Below are 20,822 nucleotides of genomic sequence, written 5' to 3'. Positions count from 1 at the left end.
TTCATCCTGACACTGTTTTTTATCAATGAATCTGGACTTTATACTGATAAGATTTTGATAAGAAAAAACACCATGTTTTTATATTAATTAAGAAGAATCACATGTGGGAAATTATCCTTATTACGTTATCAGAGCTCAAAAGAGAGAAATACCGAAAAGAATTGAAAGAACTTGAAATTGATTACCCAGAAATGGAAATTTTATTAAGACATGGAGATCCAAACTAGTATAAATCTCTACAACCAAATGAAAGAATCTTTGAATACAACGAAATCATTTTACTACAAATATGGCAGAATCTCGACTGATTTATAGAATAACTAAATTGCACGATGAAAATTTTTCTAAATTTTACTTAAACATTCGAATTATGATATTTTGTTTGTAAATGTCTTTTTAAGACTATAGAAATGTTTGAATTTCTCTTCCGCAACGCAAAGAACTGGTCTAGCAAAGATTTGTTTAGCACAATCTTTACAATATGCTTGTTTGTTTGTCTTTACTATAATGGAGATTATAAAATTCTAAAATATTCTTAACCTTTTTACACCGTGTGCACTCTTTCTCTTCTAAAGTTAATTTTTCCATTTTATCGTATAATTCTTTATGATATTTATTATTATGGACAGTCTTTACAATTATATTCAAATCCATATTTTCTTTGCTTATTCTTATAAAATTCTTCAAAATCTTTAAATTCTTGACACTTTGTACACTTCTTTTGGGCCTCCATTTATATAGAAAAAATTACAGCTTTGACTTTCTCAATTCATATTCGTAAACACATCCGGTTTATTTCTCAATTTTCAAAGTTTCCAAGTTTATTTATTTGTCTAATATATCAGATTTCGCTTCATTTTTATAGCCATAAGGTACTGTATCGATCTTATTTTTCTAGGACAATTCTCTTATCAATCTTAGCGTTCAGTGCCAGCTTGTTTATGGTAACTGTGTACAACTCATGTTTGTAGGCTTTTGATTACTGTCATCTCTCTAAATTCTTCTTTATCTTCGAACAAACATTTCTTCAAGTTTTCGATATTTATTGTTTTATTTACAACGCTTCTCTTAATCCTTTGCATCTTACTGGATTTTTGTCTAGATATTTGTACGAGTACATTTTCGATCTCAATCCACAAAATTCTTCTAAAACTTCGCTATTTAACTCATCTTTGATTTCCCTATTACATTCTTATTTTTAGTAGTGAAACATTCGTGATCTTTTGGATAATCACTTGTATCAAAGTCATCTATATTTTCTTTAATAATTTTAAAAGGATCTCGTTTTCAATTCTAGGAAATAACTGTCTGTATCCATGTAACACAGATTCAAATCTGGATCGAACTTCTTTAATTTATCGTAATAAAACTCGTACATTAGCAATTTTGATAGGTCAAGAACTGAAAATCCTATGTAGATCGGTTTGTTAAATTTAACCTTTTGTTTATACATGTGACTCGCTATACAGTTGTCGTCAAAGGATATTAAAGCATTTGAAGTTTTGTTTTCTTGGCCTGTTTCATTGAAAATTCTTCATTTCCTAGTTTGATTATCACATCTATTTCGCACATTTTCCATAGATTTTTCCAAAAATGAGTTGTTCATCAGCTTGTAAAAATCTTTCTCAAAGTCACTTGTAGCTTTGGTTCTCATTGTTTGTGTTAAAATCAATGTACTTTTTCATAAAAGGCTTCTGATCGAATGCTAATAACTCTATTCACATGTTTCAAAATCATACCTTGTTCGAGGTAAAATTTCAAATTTCTTGAATGAACAACCGTATTCAGTTTTATCCAGTAAAGTTGTGCAAAGTTTGTTTTTATAATGTTCGGGAGCAAGAGGTAAATCCTTGTGATGTTCATGTAAATTTGTTGGATATCCAAGATCAACTTCGAGAATATAGCCATAATCTTCGTCGCCAGTGAGTTCTAAAATTGTTTCTTGCCACTCTTCTTTTGTATATGTTTTAGGATTCATCCACTTGATTTCGTTATATGGTAAATTTTGCATAAGCCCGTAACCATAAAGGTTATTGGCATCGACGTACAAACAGATAGTTTTCAGGCTTTTGATTCATCAAATCTTTCAAATATTTGTTATTTGCTTTAACATATCGTTTAATAGACATTGAGAAATGCCTCCGCGAATACCTTTTTCAATCATTAAATACATATTATAATCACTAATCAATTGTAATTTCTATTTTCGTTAATTTTAACATAGCGTCCCCCATGCGAGACTTGGAGCTGTTAGATAATGTGCTGGATCAAGTTTTTGTAACATTTAGACAAATGTTTCTGAAGTTTTTCGAATATATCAGCGAGCAATAAAACATCTTGGATTATTGTACAAATCAGAGTAATTTCCAAGATTTTTCTCTTTTAATTTGTTCCAAACGCTCAAGTAGTGTTGATAATCTTTCTCAGATATGCTCTCGTCTGTCAAAAGTGATTAGAAATCTTGAATTTTCAGCTCTTCTGTGTAATCAAGTTTTTCATACTATCGATAAATTCGTAAGGAAATATACCTTTTCCAGATAGAATTTTAAAGATTTCTTCTTCGTCAATTTTGGTTGTCTTTCTAGAATTGCGTTCAGACCATTCTTGTATAAAATGATTTGCATGTTTGAAGTCTTCTTTCTTGGAGGTTTTTAGCTAACTTTTCAATTAGACGATGCCATGAATCTAAATGTGTCTACGAACGAAAACTTTATAAATTTTCTAGCTTATCATGTCAAACTCATAGCCATATCCAGAATTTACAGAATAATTTTATATATTTTTCATCTGTGGTTTGCGATCAAATCAACATTTCCATATGTTTAGCCATCTCATTTATGTACAAAATGAGTATCGTAATTTGACATATTATGACAGAAACTGGAATATTTTGTGGAAATTTCAAATTCAGATTACAACATGAATGAGCTGCGCCTCGAAATTTACCTGTTAAATGACAATGATCTCTTACTTTATTATAACTCTTATCTTTCCAACTATCAGGAGTAAAACCATACTGAATTGACTCAACATCATAAGCAGACCATTCGCAAATATGACAAACGTTTGCATTTTTGGTATGTAATTTCTTCTTTCCAGTCAATTTCATAGGTTTTTTGTTCTTAGAATTATATTTTGTAGCTATGTATTTTGATATTTTATTGAGTTCTTTCAAACAATTTTTGCAGGAACATTAGGCAAATCGTCTTCATTTTTGGCTCGATAACATATCGGTTTATACATGCGATTGGTCACATTCGAAACTAAATATAGAGTAAAACCATAAGGAATATGCTTCTGATCTTGGTTGTAGTCGATCTTTGTGGATTGTTCTTGGCATGTGTCGGAATTTTTTTCTAATATGCTCTCAAAATCCATATAAATAACGTACGGATGGCTAAACTTCTTTTGATAATTAGTAAATGATGTTGTTTGACCTGGAAAATGGCATAATTGGTTTACAAACTTCATGTTGCTTGCAAATTTCTAAATGGTCTGCTAAATCTCCAGATTTGTAGAAATGGCTTAAACATCTTCTACATAGCAATTTTTTATGTTCGTGTTTAGATAACTGAGAACTCACTAATCTATTTAAATCTGTTATCAACACATAATGATATTTGTCTTCTTGTTTAACATACAATAAATCGATTTCTAACTCTGCATTATAAACTTCTCGGAAATTTGTAATGGAACAATGTTGAGTTTTTCGTCATAAGTATAGATATTTTATAGACATTTTTGGATATTTGTACTTGAAATTGGAGCTGCGGTTTCTCAAATAATTGTATATCTTTTAAAGAAGGACATTGGATACTCAAAGCCCGAAAATATCTCGTCAATTTACAAATTTTTCATATTGCTCTTGCTCTGTCAACATGTGTCTCGGGTTTTTCAATAGCACATCGGATAGAATAAATAAAGCAATAATCATCTTTATTTTTGATATTTTATACAAGCTTTTTTTACCTTTATCCTCTTGTGGTAAATCGATATATGATCCTGCGTTCATTATTTCGTGTTTATTAATGCTTCAAAACTAGTTGTTTGCAGCTTTTTAAATGTCCATCCAGAACCTCTATTTGGATGATTTGTCTGCTCACGATGTGTTAATTTATTAAATTGTTTGGTGATAAAAATCGTTTACATCGAAGATTTCGTCTGCTTTTATAGTAAATATACATTGGACAAATTTGTGTTTCACCGTTTACTAAAGTGTTCGTTCGTATTCACATTCCAAAGAGAGATAACCTTTCATATTTTTAACATTTCTCTTGAAATTTTTCTATTAAACTTTTAATTTCTGGCCTCATATTTGATAGATATTTGTAAATTGACATGGAATTGTCGTTCAAGTTTGTTAAAATGTATTGCTTGAAAAGACCGTGTATTGAGGATAAAACTTCTACATCTATGATATTTTCAGGTTTTTCGTTAAGAGTTTTATCAATTTCTTCGATCATTTCAGACTTAGTTTTATCGTTTGTTTTAATGGACAATTTTTCAGCGATTGATTGAATTTTTTTCATCATTAAATAGATTGAGATTTTTTTATCTTCCTTAAAGTTTTTCTTTAATTCACGCAATTTTTCTATATTGTACATCTTTTCATGATCGACAATTTGAATTTTCTTTAGCCCAATTTCCTCAAATAATTCAGTTTCACTTTCGTAAAGTTGTTTGTTTTTTAGATGATTTTTCGAATTATAATGTCGGGTATAATGGTGTTCAAAAATGTCTTTTTTGCAGTATGGACATGATACCTTTTTCCTCTCCATTTAAATAGGGAAAATTTCTTAAACTAATAATTTGAAAAAGTAATGATTTTTACTTGAATTTGACAGAAATCAGCACAATTTTCTGGTGAAACAGTGATAGATTCTTCTATTTATTATAGAAAAAATCTGTAAAGTAAGACTTAAAATTATTGAAAAAATAGTATAAGTTATAGGACAAAATAGTACTTTTATTACTATATTGGTTTGTAGGAGGCAATTTAAATTCTTTATGTTATTTTTTCAATAATTTTTTCTTTAACTTTTCCAGGATTTTTCATTAAGATTTTAATATATTTACAACAGAATTTTCGTTGATTTGAAGCAGATATGAGATCATTTCCAATAGATTGATTCGAAGCAGAAGTTTCCAATAGACACCGAAAGTAGAAGCAAACAGCTATAGATTCGGTTAATTTTTCATTCGTGATTTACAGATTCGTTTATGGTTCAATGAACAGTATTTTACATTGATTTTCTGTCTGTCCCAAAAGTGGTCTAGAACCGCCATATTCATATCTACTCACATATATATATATTTCATAATGATCGGACCAACCACAGCCAATAAAAATAGCGATCGTCACGGTAGAAACAAGATAGTGGAAAATCAAGAATAGGGGTGGGCTTTTATTTTTTTTTTAATTCTAGATAAAATTCTTAGAATCATACTGAGATCACACATTGATTTTTTTGAAAGAATTTCTCAGTTTGATTCTTTACGTTTTATTTTTAATGTGATATTCACTATTTTCAACCAAAGCCACATACTAATTTCAACTTTAAATTAACTGATTGGTTTGTCCTCTAATTTAATGCATGATGCACCTATAAATTTTCTTTTCAAACTCCATTCGTTCTGTTAGCTTCCTTACTAACAGATTCGCACAATCTTCGGAGTAACAATGATGAACTAGAATAAATACTCTTCATTTACGAGTAGTTACTCTTGTGTGTCTTCTTTATTTTATTTAACTTTTAATGTTTTTTTTGCCTCGCTTCTGTATTTCTTGGTTTTTAATCATACTTACGATTTTTTGCTAGCACTTTAGAAAGGAATTTTTAAACGCGGTTCTAATGTTTTACTTATTACGTATTAAATTAGAAGAATACGCTAAGAAGGTACCTTAATGTGTTAGGGAACCCCATAAGCCGGGAAATTGTATACAGCTTGGCTGAATATGTCAAGAATCAGAATTCTCTTGAAAGAAGAATATACCACGTTAATCAATGTGTCAACTTTCCAAAAAGCTAAAGGTTTAAATGTTGAGCACCACTGATCATAATAACTAGAAGGTTGTACGAACATTTATATCAATACAATACAATTGTAAAACAGGTATTATGTTACTTTAATCTCCTAATTATGTTATTAGCTAGCTGCTATAAAAATGTTTAAACTGTACATTAACACTATTCTCATTTTGCAGGGCACCTGTGTGATCATACACCTGGGAGGAGGGTCTCTAACTATATCTGCATATAGAGTGGTCCGAGAAAAGATCATAGTGCTCTCGACGGTAGGTGACAGCAACTGGGGAGGACACGATCTGGACAACAGCATTATTGCCCATTGTCACGAGATATATCAACAAAATGGAGGCACGGAAATGTCAAGTGAAGACATTAAAGCACTACGACTAAAGTGTGTGAAAGCAAAACACGAATTGACTACTAAGAGAGAAACAAAAATCGATATACCCGATTGCCACGAACCTTGCAGCATAACGCGTGAAGATTTTGAAAACTGGAATGACGTGCGGTTTACACAGCTGTCTGCCCTTCTATCCAGGTGCTTATGGGAGGCGCGAATCGACCCGAAGATAGAGCGTCCAGAAAAGGTTCAAGTAATATTACACGGCGGGTCTACCCAAGTGCCGAAAGTCCGGGAGATAGTCCAGAACTGTTTCGCAGCACATGTGAACGTAAAAACCAGTTACAGACTGAGAGACACTGCAGCCAGAAAGCCCGAGACCACTGCAGACATAACAACGGATTTTCGAAAAGTAGGAAAAACCGCGAAAGGGGCAGCCATCATGGCTGCCATGGAAACGGGGATTGCAAAGTTCATTGAATTTTGGCCGAAGGACGTAGAGGTTTGCGAACTGGCTCCACAGCTCGGATTGAGAACAGCTTTCGGGAACTTCTCTGAGGTTATTCCGCGCTCCTACTTTCCAATGTGCAAGTACAAAAGCTACGTCGTCGACACACAATATGAAGGCGACGTTCGTATACACGTGTTTGAGCGGGAAAGGAATTATACGAGCGAACACAGTTGTGTAGGAGGCGTCTGTCTTAAATTCCCTCCGGGGATTGGTGTTGTCTATCTAATAATCACGTTCTGTGTTGATCAACACGATTTTGTCTTCACTGTGGCGGACTCGAAGTGGAAGCAGGTGAGAGCTGTGTTAATGTCGGAAAAATTTGGGGATCCAGAGCTGACGGATTCTGCAGGTCGAATTCTATTTCATCCACGAGGTAAGTTTTACATATATATATATATATATATATATATATATATATAATATAAAAATGAAACTGTTCGTGTGTAACAGCATCACTCACAAACGGCTGGACGGATTCGCCTAATTTTTTTTTAAATTTGTTCGTCTTGATCTGTAGAAGGTTATAGGATACTTTTTATCCCTTTCCCGATTCAGGATTCCGCCCCACTGGTTACAGAAATACCCGTAAGAAATGCATTGCAGCAAACATATGTTATTAAGTGAAAGAGTCTTTTCAAATTTTTAATCAGCTGTTCTTTGTAAACATATATAATGCGACAAAAAATATATTTAAATATAAATTTCTTTACACTTATAGTTTTAAAGCATAGAGTAAGCTTAAGAGAAACGACAAATTTTGTTTAAACTGTTTCTGCAATCATAATATATAAAAAATGAATGTTTGTGTGTTTGTCCTTTATAGACTCAGAAACTATTGGACCGATCACTATGAAAATTTGTATTTTTCTATGTAGAAGGTTTATACGCAATGCCCATTGATGTAACTAACCACCAGGCTGTACTGCAAGATATAAAAGTTATCAAAGCGCCTGCACATTATAAACTGCAATTACAACACAGTAGTTACGTATATTAAAATATCCAAACACTATTTGAAGGCAAAGAAATATACGGGCAAAGCTTAAGAGACGCGTGCGAAGCCGCGGGAAACAGCTAGTATATATATATATATACGGTCTTTAGCCGATGTGTGTGTGTGTGTGTGTGTGTGTGTGTGTGTGTGTGTGCGTGTGTGCGTGCGTGCGTGCGTGTGTGTGTTTGCACTATATTTCGGCTAAAGACCGTCTTCAAGCGCATAAATTGTATAAAATATAAAAGAAAATAATAGAAAAAAAGTAAACAAACAGTGAATAAATAATAATAAATACATATGACATGAACTAAATCATTCTTCCTTATGTTGATTTCAGATTTAGCCGTTTTTGGCTTAAGTTATATTCCATGTGAAATTTTGCTCTTTATAACCAATTGGTGTGTTTGTTCTAATGTCTGAGGTAATAGGCAAATTCTAAGGAATTGTGATGCACTTGTGGAAGAGGTTTGACAGAATATGTATTTTCAAAAGTTTCATTGTGATTTAGACCATGAGTGACGACAGTTTTCTTTAAATTTTGATGCTTGTGACTGATTCGGTGTCCTGTCATTGTTGTCCTCAATGTAAATGTAGTTGAGGTAAGAATACCTCATTGTCTGATCATGTCTGATCTCCTGGACATTTTTTACATTGAACTTGGTAAATCACATTTTTAGATTCACAAGACAAGTTGCCAATGATAGGATATGCCTTGCTTGTTTTACTAATTTAGGTTTGACCGATAAATGTTCAAGAATAGGATGTTTTTTAAAGATTGCTCTAGGAGTTGTTTTGAAAATACCATTTGTTGAACTAGAAGTTTGTAATATATAAATATTCAATACGAAATAGGAAGATATTAATGAACAATTTCTATATTTCGGCTTAAACCGTCTTCAGGAATTTAAGCATGATAAATAATAGGGCTATAGAATACAATAAACATAAACATCAACACAGAAAATGTAAACAAAGGATGAATTATGTAGAATAGTAAACATATGATTTGATTTTATAAATTAACTTTGTTGACTAAGTCACATTAAATTTTATCCATTTGGAAATTTAGATTTTATGACGGGCTTGTTCCATGGTTCTAAGACTGTTTGTAATTAAATTTTAAGATATATTTCTAATTGATTTCACCGAATATGTTTCTACAAAATTTAAATTATGTTTTATGCCATGTGCCACTACCGGTTGCTCTGTCTTTTTATGTTTATATGCACACCCGTGCAATGTCATCATCATAATTTAGATTTGATAAAAAACATTACATAACATAAAATGACATAAAAAAGAGCACCCTGTAGTGGCACATGGCTTAAAACATAATTAAAATTCACTTAGGTTGTATAATTGCATGAATGGTCGCTTAGAAATATAAAGTCAACTTCTTCGTATAGGTGTGTCTAATATTTTTGCATTTGTCACTCTAAAAAAGGGATTTCTGAAGTATAATAACAAACTAAGAAAATTCACATTAATAAATAAACAGTCATTTAAATAAGTAAGCAGACATTTTTGAATATTTGATTGAAAGCTAAGAAGAAAGACCTAACATAAATAGAGAAAGATTTGTAAAGTAGGTATGTATCATTCAGAAAACTATAATTTAGAAAAAATGTATACATAATGATCAATTTACCTGTTATACAGACCAAAGGATGCATTAGATGTTAATATTGACTGATGTGCCTGTTCTAAATTTTCTAAATAAATGTTCTTTCCATCTTCAGGTATTTTTCAAATCCCTTTCAATAAATAACATTGTTCAAAATTTGGTTGATGGCTTAATACGTGTTGGGCAACATTTTATCCTGTTTTTAGAAGGACAACAATGATTATTCATTCTTATGTGAAATGGGTTTCTCTTCAATCCAGCATAATACATTGCACAATTATTGGTGCATGTTAATTGATAATTTACAATTTACGTTTTACTAGTAATTTCTACTCTAATTGGTTGAGTTTTCATTGCTCTACTTTTAGTAAAGGAATTGGACAATTTTATAGTTTTAAAAGTATTCTAACGTTTGCCTTTACAGGGTTGACACATCAAATTTTTCTTGTCTGAATTTTTAATTTCAATAGGTGGGAATTTGGGCTGTGCCAGACGTTTCATATTATTATTTCTACTAAACACTAGCTGGGTGATTTTGAAAATAACTTTTTTGTTATAGGTAAAGATTCAATAATTGCACGTGCCATTTTGGTAGAATATTATTTATGTTATATAAGCCAGAGAAATAATTTGTTATAAATTTTACATCATCATGTTTTGTGGTTTTTATGAAAATTAGAGTTTTAATTTGGTTAATTCCGGACATTTGCCATCGTTAAGTGAAACACAAAATCAGTAACACTACGTTTTGAGATCTTTAATCTGATCTCTTCTTCAGGACCTGTTTCCTTTACAATCCTTCCACCGTCAAAAATAAACATCAAACAAAGAATTAATTTGGTTGCTGGTTAATTTTGAATATTTTTTGGCAAAGCATTTCCCAGCTTTTCTAGATAATTTTGAAAGTCTGCGCTATCAGTACATAATGTTTTGGCTCTAACTGACAATCAATTTGATACTGATTTTTTGACATGAACAGGATGACCTCTATTAAAATGTAGGTTTTAGAGAACGGCAAATGGCGAGATATGAAAGTAAATTATACAGAGAAGTTTTAAAAAGAGAGAGAGAGAGAGAGAGAGAGAGAGAGAGAGAGAGAGAGAGAGAGAGAGAGAGAGAGAGAGAGAGAGAGAGAGAGAGAGAGAGAGAGAGAGAGAGAGAGAGAGAGAGAGAGAGAGAGAGAGAGAGAGAGAGAGAGAGAGTTTCAAACCATCTATGCATATATTTTCAATTGTGTACTTACTTGTTTCCAAACAAATTATTTCATCTAGTTTCATCAATTTATTCATCTCAATATCGGCATGCTAATATACTGTTCCAATATTTCTTATCTTTAAGATTTGAAACCATTGGAGACTCAGTGGCCTAGTGAACTAAAGAGTCCTACTCTTGGTTTGAGTATCTCGAAGCGCAGGCTCAAATGCTGTCTGTAAACTTTCCACTCTTATCAGTACTGAATATCTTGTAATGTACTCATCCTTCTTCTTGTTCTATTTGTTTAGATCCTCACATAGGCCAGGGTGAGACCCTTAAGGACGGGCAGAATAGGGTTAAACAGGGGATCGACCTTTTTAAAAAAATATAAAATAAAATATCGATTGTGATCGACTGGGAAACACGACTTTTTCAAGCATTTTAGTTATAACTGAATTATGCCAGAATTTCCCTTAAAAAGTAAAAAAAAAAAAATGGTTTAGTTCGAGTGATATATTATGACATCACTGCTGCATTGTCTTATGATACACTAAAATTTTCACTGTTAAGTTTACTATTGAATCATTTTATTTCAAATGTTATAACGGCTTCTCCTGTATACTTTCTTGTAAATATTGGTTTCTTTATCGCAAGCTCGATGCCTTTACAAAGAAGAGGATGGTTTATGTTAAATTTCGTTACGAGTGGTAACCCTCAGCAATGTGGGGTAGTAATACTGGTAATTGTTTAAATTTAACAGTCTTTGCTAGTTATTAGATCTATCGGGTAATCGATAATCGATTTTCCAGAATCAAACTTTCAATCTCGAAGTTTAATCCATCGATATAAATATTTTCGTAACCAATATGGCATTTTTGATCAGCTATCCTTATAATTTTGAATTAGAATTAGTTATATCTGCGTAATATTCCATATACTCCCAATTCGTTAAAATTACAGTGACCTAGTTCTTACATTTTTATTAATAACTTTTCGATGACCGTAAACAAAACAAATAGTCGAGGTGGTTCGACTGTCGGAAGATGTGGATAGTGTCGGTAACAAATGAAATATTATTATGGTTTATTGTAAAGAGATAGGATTCTAAACACATTCATACAAAAACAATACTTGCTTAGACCAATTCACATCGGAGTTGTTTTGACAAAGAACTTTTTTATCAGTTTTCAACTTGTTTAGGGTTTTGTGGGAGAGCTATCGTTCCCACATGCTGCGTTCTATAGCACACCAGGAGTAAATAAAAATTTAAAAAATTAAGTTTTCAAAAGTTTATTATATGGTTTCAGAAAATAATGCATTGTACACTTTAAATATTTATTGCTTTAATTTTTTCTCAGCAAATATTACTCCATATTTCGTTGTATTTAGTCATAAATTTTGCACATCATTAAAAAAAATGTTAGGCAGTTTAAAAAACATTTTTATTATTTATGAATAGTTTCTGAAGAATTTTTGTTACCAAATAGATCACTATTATCAAAATCTCGTTATTTTTCCTTCCTAACACTAAAACATTTTGAAAATTCAACAGTGCGTTATGATTTTGGGCATGCCTACATTTTTATTTTGTAAAGTATTTTATACAAGCAAAATCCCCATAAATAAAAACTTATCTCCATTGCCGAATTAAAGAAGAATGAATTTAAATACTGAAAAAGAAGATCTAAATTAAAAATTAATGTTGGCCATTCCAATACTTATCTCGGATATTACGCAACAAAAACCTAAATGGAATTTTAAAAAGTTTCAGGAATCTATCAGATTGTCTGTGTGTTTTGAGATATCAATATATCAGCCATAAAAGGTTTCATGAGTAACTAAGATCGCAACGAGAAAAACACAGAATAAAAAACAGAGTATTTTGTGAACGTTAATAATATAACACTTTCCAATAACTTATAAATTCATGATGAAGTTGATTAAGTTGATGAGTTGAGTTTTGGGATTAATTAGGAATAAGACTGTGAGAAATCTCCCATTGCAGTCAGTCCTAAAAGGACCTTTGCGTTTGCTTCCTGAGTGACGGGACACTCAGGATGGGAAAGGTGGGAGAAGGCACCCTCTCCTGTCTAGACCAATAAGAAGAGATATCGGGCTAAGAGTTTCGTCACCTTGAAGAAAAGGGAAAAAAGAGAAATGTACTAACGATGTTGTAGCATATTACACTAAATGCGGGTAGGAGACAGCACTTCCCCATTTTCAGTGTAGCAACAACCTTTAACAATGAGAGCTCCACCCACTCCAGCAATCATCCTCTGTATCGATCCACCCTTCCACCCTAATATCTCAACATTTACGGTTAGTGATGTGCTGCTCCTGGACATCCATTAGTTGCATTGCTAAGATATTAGTGTCACACGGTCTTTTGCTCTATCCAGTATAGGTTCAACTAGAAGATAAAAGCCAGCTACAAAATAAACTTTCTTGTCGGAATTTTTGGATTAGTTGGTTTCATACAAAGTAAATGTTTTAGCTTAACAAGTAATGCCATCTCTATACAAAGCAAAACGGAAATGAGCTCTGTTACTTCGTTATGTTGGCTAAAATTACTGGCGTACAGGGGGTGGGCGGAACATAGATCTCGTATGCTCTAGTTCAAAAGTTTCTATTACATGACTCTCTTGCTTGTGAAGTACAAATATTTTGTGGAAGTAGGCCTAAACGTTACTATGAATTTATTATTGTTTAATGTGATAATTGTCTGAGCAATTAGCAGAGTCTCTTCCACCAGTTGATGTAGAAAGTGGAATTCTGACTTTTTATTTATTATGTATTTATTTATTTATTGAGTCAACGGTAAACCATTTCGTACATATCATGTATATCTAAGTAACAGATGGCATGCCAGACATTAAAAAATCCATGTAAATATCGCCAACACTTACTTGTTGATAATAGAAAGCAATTGTTATAAAATGTCCAAAGTTTAACATAATATACATATAAATTAACACCTACATCAAGGTAAATATCAAAATCGAATAATTATAAATAATATGAAAAATATTAAATAACAGCTGAAGTTTAATTTACCACCTATTAATAAATAACTAAAAATACCAAATACTTACTTTTATTTACTTATTTGCATGTGCTTGAACCGTCTACTGCAGGTTCCAGTGTTACTTTGTGTGTAAATCTGTCTGAATACAGGACGACATTCGAACAAGTTAACAAAGAGGGTTTAACACTTAATGTTTGAATGTTTTAGCGTACATAGTAAATTAGGTAGAGTTTCTCAACCTTATATTTTCGCCAAGATTCTTGCTGTATTGTGACCGTTAAGATTGATAAATATAGCAAAGTTCATATTACAATACATTTTCTCAAAATCATCTCATCCCAAATTGGGCTTTTTTGAACTATTTTAAAACTCACGTTATTGTAATGAATTATCTGGGGGTCAAATTGGGGAGTAGAGGGAAAGAAAAATAGTTGCTGATACTTTGTATCATCACTATAAATATCGACAAGGTGATTGTGTCTCAACATATACTACGAACTTGATTGTTCAAAACATTTTAATCATCTACACGGTTTTGAGGTTATTTATTATAAGTATGTGTAACTACATGTTTTGTTTTTTTTAGAACCCATGTGCTTTGTTGGTTGGGTCGGACGTTCAGTATCTACTGGACCCGAGAATGAAGAACGAAGATTAAAAGAAGACGATAAAATCTCATCACCAGAATGGTCTTTGATAAATGTCAAACTGTGTTTCTGTTCTCCATATAAAACGAGTAGATTTGAGATCGTCAGAAATGTACCACGTCGCAGTTTACCTCCGCCTAAGAACAAAGTATTCTATGTCCGAGATCAGTATGGAACCTTGCAGACCACGTCTACGAGTGTAGAGTCTATGCTATGTCCCACCATTCCTACCGTAGTGATCGGAATCAGTCCTGAGTTTGTAATATACAATTGTCCTGACGTCAGTAAAGAATTGCAGGGGATTTCTATTACTGAGAGAAATCAAGTGTCTGCACCTGTCCCTAGAGGAACTGAAACTCATGATCCGACTGAAGAAGTGCAGAAGTCTGCAATTGCTAATAGTGAAAACCAGAACATTTCTGTTGATGGGGAAGGCCAAAGGTCGTTAGCTGATAAAGGCGATTCTCCTTCAGCAAAAGAAACACACGACACAAGTTCTGATATTCCCACCACCACGTCTGGAGGAAATGACAATTTTCCCAATGTCATTAGTAATATACGTACAGTTTCCATTACTGAAGAGAAAGAAAAATCATTATCTCCTCCGAGAGACACTGAAAACTTTAATAATGGTAAAGGGCTTGAAGCTTCTACCGCAGGTTCCGGTGTTACCACTGCCACAGACACTGGAGATAAGCAAGGTGTTGTAACTGACAAAGTTTCTGATGCTACTATTGAATTGCAGAGTATTTCTGTTGGCGGAAGGAGTAAAAAATCTTTACCCGGCAAAGGGGATTCCCTTACAGGGGTCGCTAGTAATATTGTTGCCTCGATTGGAGGGAAACCGGACCGTTCAGATGAAAATGCTCGTGGTGTGATTAAAAAAGTGCTCAGAGAAGAAAGTCAAGAACCTTTATCTGTCCTAAGAGACACTAAAAACATTCGCATTTCTGATGAGAGCCAACTTCCTAAGCTAGATACCAGTCTTTCCGCTGACGCGAATGGAAAGAAGCTGGAGTCTGCAACTGAAAGTGATACTGATGCTAATGGTGACATCCTAAAACCTATACCTGGCGAAGGAGCTTCCTCTCCTGTAAAAGAAACAGAAGTCCTAAGTAAGAGCAAAAAAAGACGCAGCAGGAAAAGAAAGTCTCTGCAAGCCAAAACTGCTTCGGAAAATGCGAAAGAAGCCTCAAATGAAAGTTCCGTCCCTTCTACTCCAAAAACAGGTCAGTAAAAATTGTTATAATAATAACATAAAGTAATATTTTAGTAACACTTGTTTTTACAATCATAATATTAAGTTTAATAAAGAAATAAGCTATGTTTTACGTGATTAATTAGTAATATGGCTTGATGGATAAGTGACCTTACAGCTATCATTTTCAAATTTACTTTAGGTGGTGTTCTAATAACGCGCTGTTAATTTCAGAGGTGACGGTTGGTGGTTATTTTTGTTTTTCATGACCCAAAGATGCAATAGCCTTTTTCCACAGTTTGTGGGTGACATGACATCATATCAGGATTACATACACAAATGCTATTTCGTTTCCTTAATGTAGCCCGTAAGTCCTGGGGCCCACGTATAGGCAAGCTGAGCCATCAACCTCGCTTCCGATACACGCCTCCTTACGGGAAAAAACGGGATAAAAAACGGATGGAATAACGGAAGAAATATTTTACTTTTGCCATTGCTATGAATAAGATTCACGTATACGCAAAAAAACCTCACTTTTCATCAAGTTAGGAAATAAATTTGCAATGCTTACTAAATCTATTTTTATAGATTAGGTAATCACTTCCACCATCCATAAACTAAAGTTATATGTGTCCTTATTACGCGGATATCACCATTTTTGGGGGATTCTGTACTCACTGTTTTTTCAACCATACAGGATATTTTATAAAATATTTAAATGTTATAAAGGAACCTATAATAAAAACATCTCATACTTCTAAACCTGAGACTCTCTAGTAAATATCCAAGTATATATATATATATATATATATATATATATATATATATATATATATACTTGGTGCAGGGACTATACAGTATATATCAACGTAATTTTATTACGACTCAAGACGTGGGTCACGGTATGCGAAGTATGTGTGTATATATACTTTATATATATATATATATATATATATATATATATATATCAAGTATATATACACACATACTTCGCATACCGCATACCGTGACCCACGTCTTGAGTCGTAATAAAATTACGTTGATATATACTGTATAGTCCTCCACCATAGAATATTCACTTTAGATCGATGAACGAATGGTTTTTCAATATATACCTGTGAAAAGTATGTAGTGATTTAACAACCCTTTTCTATGCACAATACTAGATTCGATCGCAAAAATAGAAGCCTTATTCGACATGCGCTCTTACTGGTACACCTTTTCACAGATGGTACACTAAAACACATTAAGTTCCAGATCAATTGTACCAGGATTAATCCAGACTGTTCATCCTTATGTTATCCTCTTCGGTCTTCTACCCTACTTTTATCTCCTTTTCTCAGCTTAATTCCTTGTTAGACTGCATACTTTTCTTTGACAATTTAATTTTAAAAACTCTTAAACACTTCGGGGCACTAAGCCCAATTAAATGGAACTGACGTGTTCAAAACTAATGTACATAAATGTATTCACCCTAATTCACTTCAAGTTTATATCCATTAGTGCAACTCTTTACAAACCAACCATTGCATCATCTTTTCTTACAAAAACTTCTCTCCAGCCATCCCTGAAACCGGCAGAAATGTTACTGACCTGCAGGTCTCCACAAACATGCGTTGTATTCGTAAATGGTTCATTTAGTGTATTGTATTTCTTCATTAACCTTATTACGATATTATTGTAAACTATACTGCAAAATTATTAACTTGGTTCTTGGTTATTACTAATTTGTTATGTAACTAGCGCAAGAAAAATTCATGATATTTTTTATTTGTGTGTGGTTTTAACATATCAAACGTCGCTTGTTTTTAGCATACAATTGAAAACTTTCATGATTCTCGAAACTGTATTATTTATGTTCAGATATTTTCAGGATTCTACATTAAGGGTATTAACAAGTCACAATTTTGTGGAGTTGCCTATCACTTCATAAGGTACAATAACATAAATTTTCAAATTTCAACTTTATAATTTGTTTTAACTGCTAGTTACAAGAATAATATAACGTAAAAAATAAACTGACTGATAGAGAGAAAGGTAAGTATTTTAGGACATACATTTATAGGTAGTGTTTTCTTTATGTCAATGTATTTATCTATATTCCAAAGTTTGGAACACTATTTTAGAACCACACTGTATAAAAACAGTGCTATGTATATAAATTGAATTTCTTAGTATTTTCTCGTAGCACTTTTTCAAATACATACTTATTCTTTTTCTAAATGGTGTGTATGCGCATAGCACAATGCATAACATGCACATTTATATTGTATTATTTTGTGGTCAACATTTTAGTTTTAACCACATAATTTTACGTTTACTGTTCTACTCGAAGTTTGATGCAAATGTTTTATTTCTCTCTTGTAAAGATCTGTGATGAGTATGTTACTCTGATTTTTATGTATGCTAATGAGATAATTACTATTGAGTAATGTTCAACAACTGCTTTGTTTTTACTACAGTATTATTTTCCACTGTGCCTAATTTGTAAAACTTTGTTTCTGTAAAGGAAAAAAGAAAAGAAATAAGAAAGAAGACAAGTAATAAAAAAGAAAATTAAAGTTGCCTGAATGAAGACCCAGCTTTTACACCAGCAAGATGGAACTAGGTAGATATAATATCTATACTAGGATAGGAACATTATTTCATACTTAGTAATCAAAGTATTATTAACCTCTTTAAAAGAGGAATGTACCTGCAGCTTTCTTCAATCACTTTTAGACCCTGACTTTTTTAGGATATTGTGGAAGATGTCTCATTTAATAACTAATAATATATATATATATATATATATATATATATATATATATATATATATATATCTAATAAACATTCCAGTCCTTTTTTTGTAAACACATTCCAAGTATTTTTATTGCTTTATAAGAATTCATTCTTAAACCTTTTCGTACTTAATTTTTTTAAATATTCGAAATGCATTGCAAAAAAACACCTATACGCCTTTATATACGGTTTTTCCATAACCTAAAATGAAACATGTCCCAATAATGGAATAATTTATAAAAAGCAACTCTGTTCTCAATTTTCCCATCAAATATTTGTAAATCTAACTTTGGATGACTCAATAGAACTAAATCTATCTGATGGCTAGTTTGAGTATTACAACTGTGCGTTGGAAGAGAGTATTTGTAATTCAAAACTTCCTTAAATTATTTTATGATAAATATTAGTTGTCCTCAAAAAACTCATCAAAACTGTTATCTATTGACATTGAAGTGATCATCTGGTTGTGGATATGAACAAATTCATTATACATTTGTTCTTTTTTGACTCTATTTCAAATATTTTCCTGTGTTCATTAAATTTGTAATAGAAATCTTAGTTGATAATGTACTATTTTGAAAAATTTTAGTTCTGACATTATTTTACATTATAGAAATTAGAAAATAAAATATATCAGTTTAACTTAATTTAAATAAATTGTAAATCAACATGGATCTGCCGCTTACAGAGGACCATTTTAAACTTTAAAATGTATTTGATTATGATAATTAAAAGAATGGAAAACTTAAATAGATATTGCTAAAACATCAAACTTGAGAATTTAATAAGAAAAACATATATGCAATGTTTAAATCCAACATAATAATAATGATCGAAAACAAAAACATGTTTTTTTTTATCAAGCACTTATTATTACCAAATTATTTTGTTGTTGCAGATGTTGCGCCTTAGTGAAAGAACGTCATGGATACCACTTGTCAGAGTCTGACCATTCACTGAACAAAAATATGCCAGAAAGAGCTTACAGTCTAAGAATAATAATTTCTGAAATTAACGATTTCTGCAATTCAGCCAAACGTAGCGTCGTCACGTTATAGAAAAGGGGAAAGCATGCTCCTCGATATCGCTGGTTCTCTGGCCTCTTAAAAATATTTAGTATCATGTTTTAATTAATTGTCTTTGTTTAATTTATTTATGTTGTTGTAATGTAACTACACTCGTACTTTCTGCACGACAGAGTACACCCATTAATTTATACATTAATGAATCAAATTATAAAAGTTTTAAAACATCATTGTTTTTAGCATTTTTCTTCCGTCTATAACATGCTTTATAAATTGACTATACGTTTCTGGGCTCCTAAACTGGCGAAAATTCGTCAATCTCGTGGACGCTTTAATACTGACAATTTGGTCATAGCCCTCTAATGTACTTTCTCTGAAGACTATATAAATATAAACAGTTTATTCTTTTATTTATTTTTTTCCTACAGGGCATTTTCAGCAAAATTTAGGAGAATCTCATAATTAGACCCAAAGAAAGGCAATTAAGATTAAGGACATGAACTTTTACCCAAAAAATCAATTTCTTGAGTCATAAACACATTTCACTCTCTGAACCTATAAGTTGTGTGTATATTGTACAAATTTCACATTTTTATCTTCAGCTTTTTTTATTGAGGTCATTCATACAACTGATTTCCTGTATATATGTAAAAATATATTTCCTACTTGTTTCTGTTCGATGAACTTAATAGCGTTATGAAGTTGAAATAAAATAATAAATCGCACACCTTAATGAAATTGGTGTAACCACTTTCGTTTAAAAATAGTACAATCCCAGTTTTAACTTAAACTGAAATTTGATGTTTATGGAGTAAATTTTGTGGTAAATTTAGAAAAACGTAGCTATAAATTATGTGTATATAGTAGTACTTATTTTTATGTATGCAGCTTCATTGGGATCATTCATACAATTGATTTTCCTTTTATATATATATATATATATATATATATATATATATATATATATATATATATATAAACTATATTTCCTACTTTTTTCGGTTCCATTAACCACATTATGTGGTTATGAATTGGCAAAAAATAATACATTGCTCACCTTAGAGAAATTGGTGGCACTATTTTCGTTTAAAAATAGTACAATCCCAATTTTAACTTAAAACTGAAATTTGATGTTTATGGACAAAATTTATGTTTTGGTAAATTTAGAAAAACGTAGCTATTGGAATCCACAGACAGATATGCTCTAAAGTTCTTGGAATATTAATATTTCCCCCTTGTATTCAAAGACATATATTTTTCATTATTGAATTCAATGCTAACACAATATGTTGTATTAGGTTCTTTTTGCACTCTTTATGCACTCTTTATACAAGTATGACTATTACATTAAGCTCATTCATATAGATCACTTAATTACAATGTTTTAAATAAAAACAGTAATTACACCGTAAACCCGATAAGATTGTCGCACAGGTCAGTGGGTCTTGGAAGTT

The 20,822-nt window shown here is 31.8% G+C and overlaps 1 protein-coding gene across 1 annotated transcript in view; it reads left to right on the top strand.

Moving 5' to 3' along the window:
- The window catches only part of LOC124367843, a 95,518-nt gene extending 75,920 nt beyond the window's left edge, over positions 1 to 19,598 (top strand). Inside the window, exons 10-13 of the mRNA XM_046824997.1 lie at positions 6,206 to 7,253; positions 14,304 to 15,593; positions 18,072 to 18,170; positions 19,242 to 19,598. Of these exons, the coding sequence (XP_046680953.1) occupies positions 6,206 to 7,253; positions 14,304 to 15,593; positions 18,072 to 18,106 (2,373 nt within the window). The 3' untranslated portion in view covers positions 18,107 to 18,170; positions 19,242 to 19,598. The remainder of the gene's footprint in view (positions 1 to 6,205; positions 7,254 to 14,303; positions 15,594 to 18,071; positions 18,171 to 19,241) is intronic.
- Positions 19,599 to 20,822: the final 1,224 nt, after the last annotated feature.

This window comes from Homalodisca vitripennis, chromosome 8, assembly GCF_021130785.1.
Source record: "Homalodisca vitripennis isolate AUS2020 chromosome 8, UT_GWSS_2.1, whole genome shotgun sequence".
In the NCBI taxonomy this organism is placed as follows: Eukaryota; Metazoa; Arthropoda; class Insecta; order Hemiptera; family Cicadellidae; genus Homalodisca; species Homalodisca vitripennis.
Note: the sequence above shows the minus strand (reverse complement) of the source record. Positions and strands in the feature narration are given on the sequence as shown.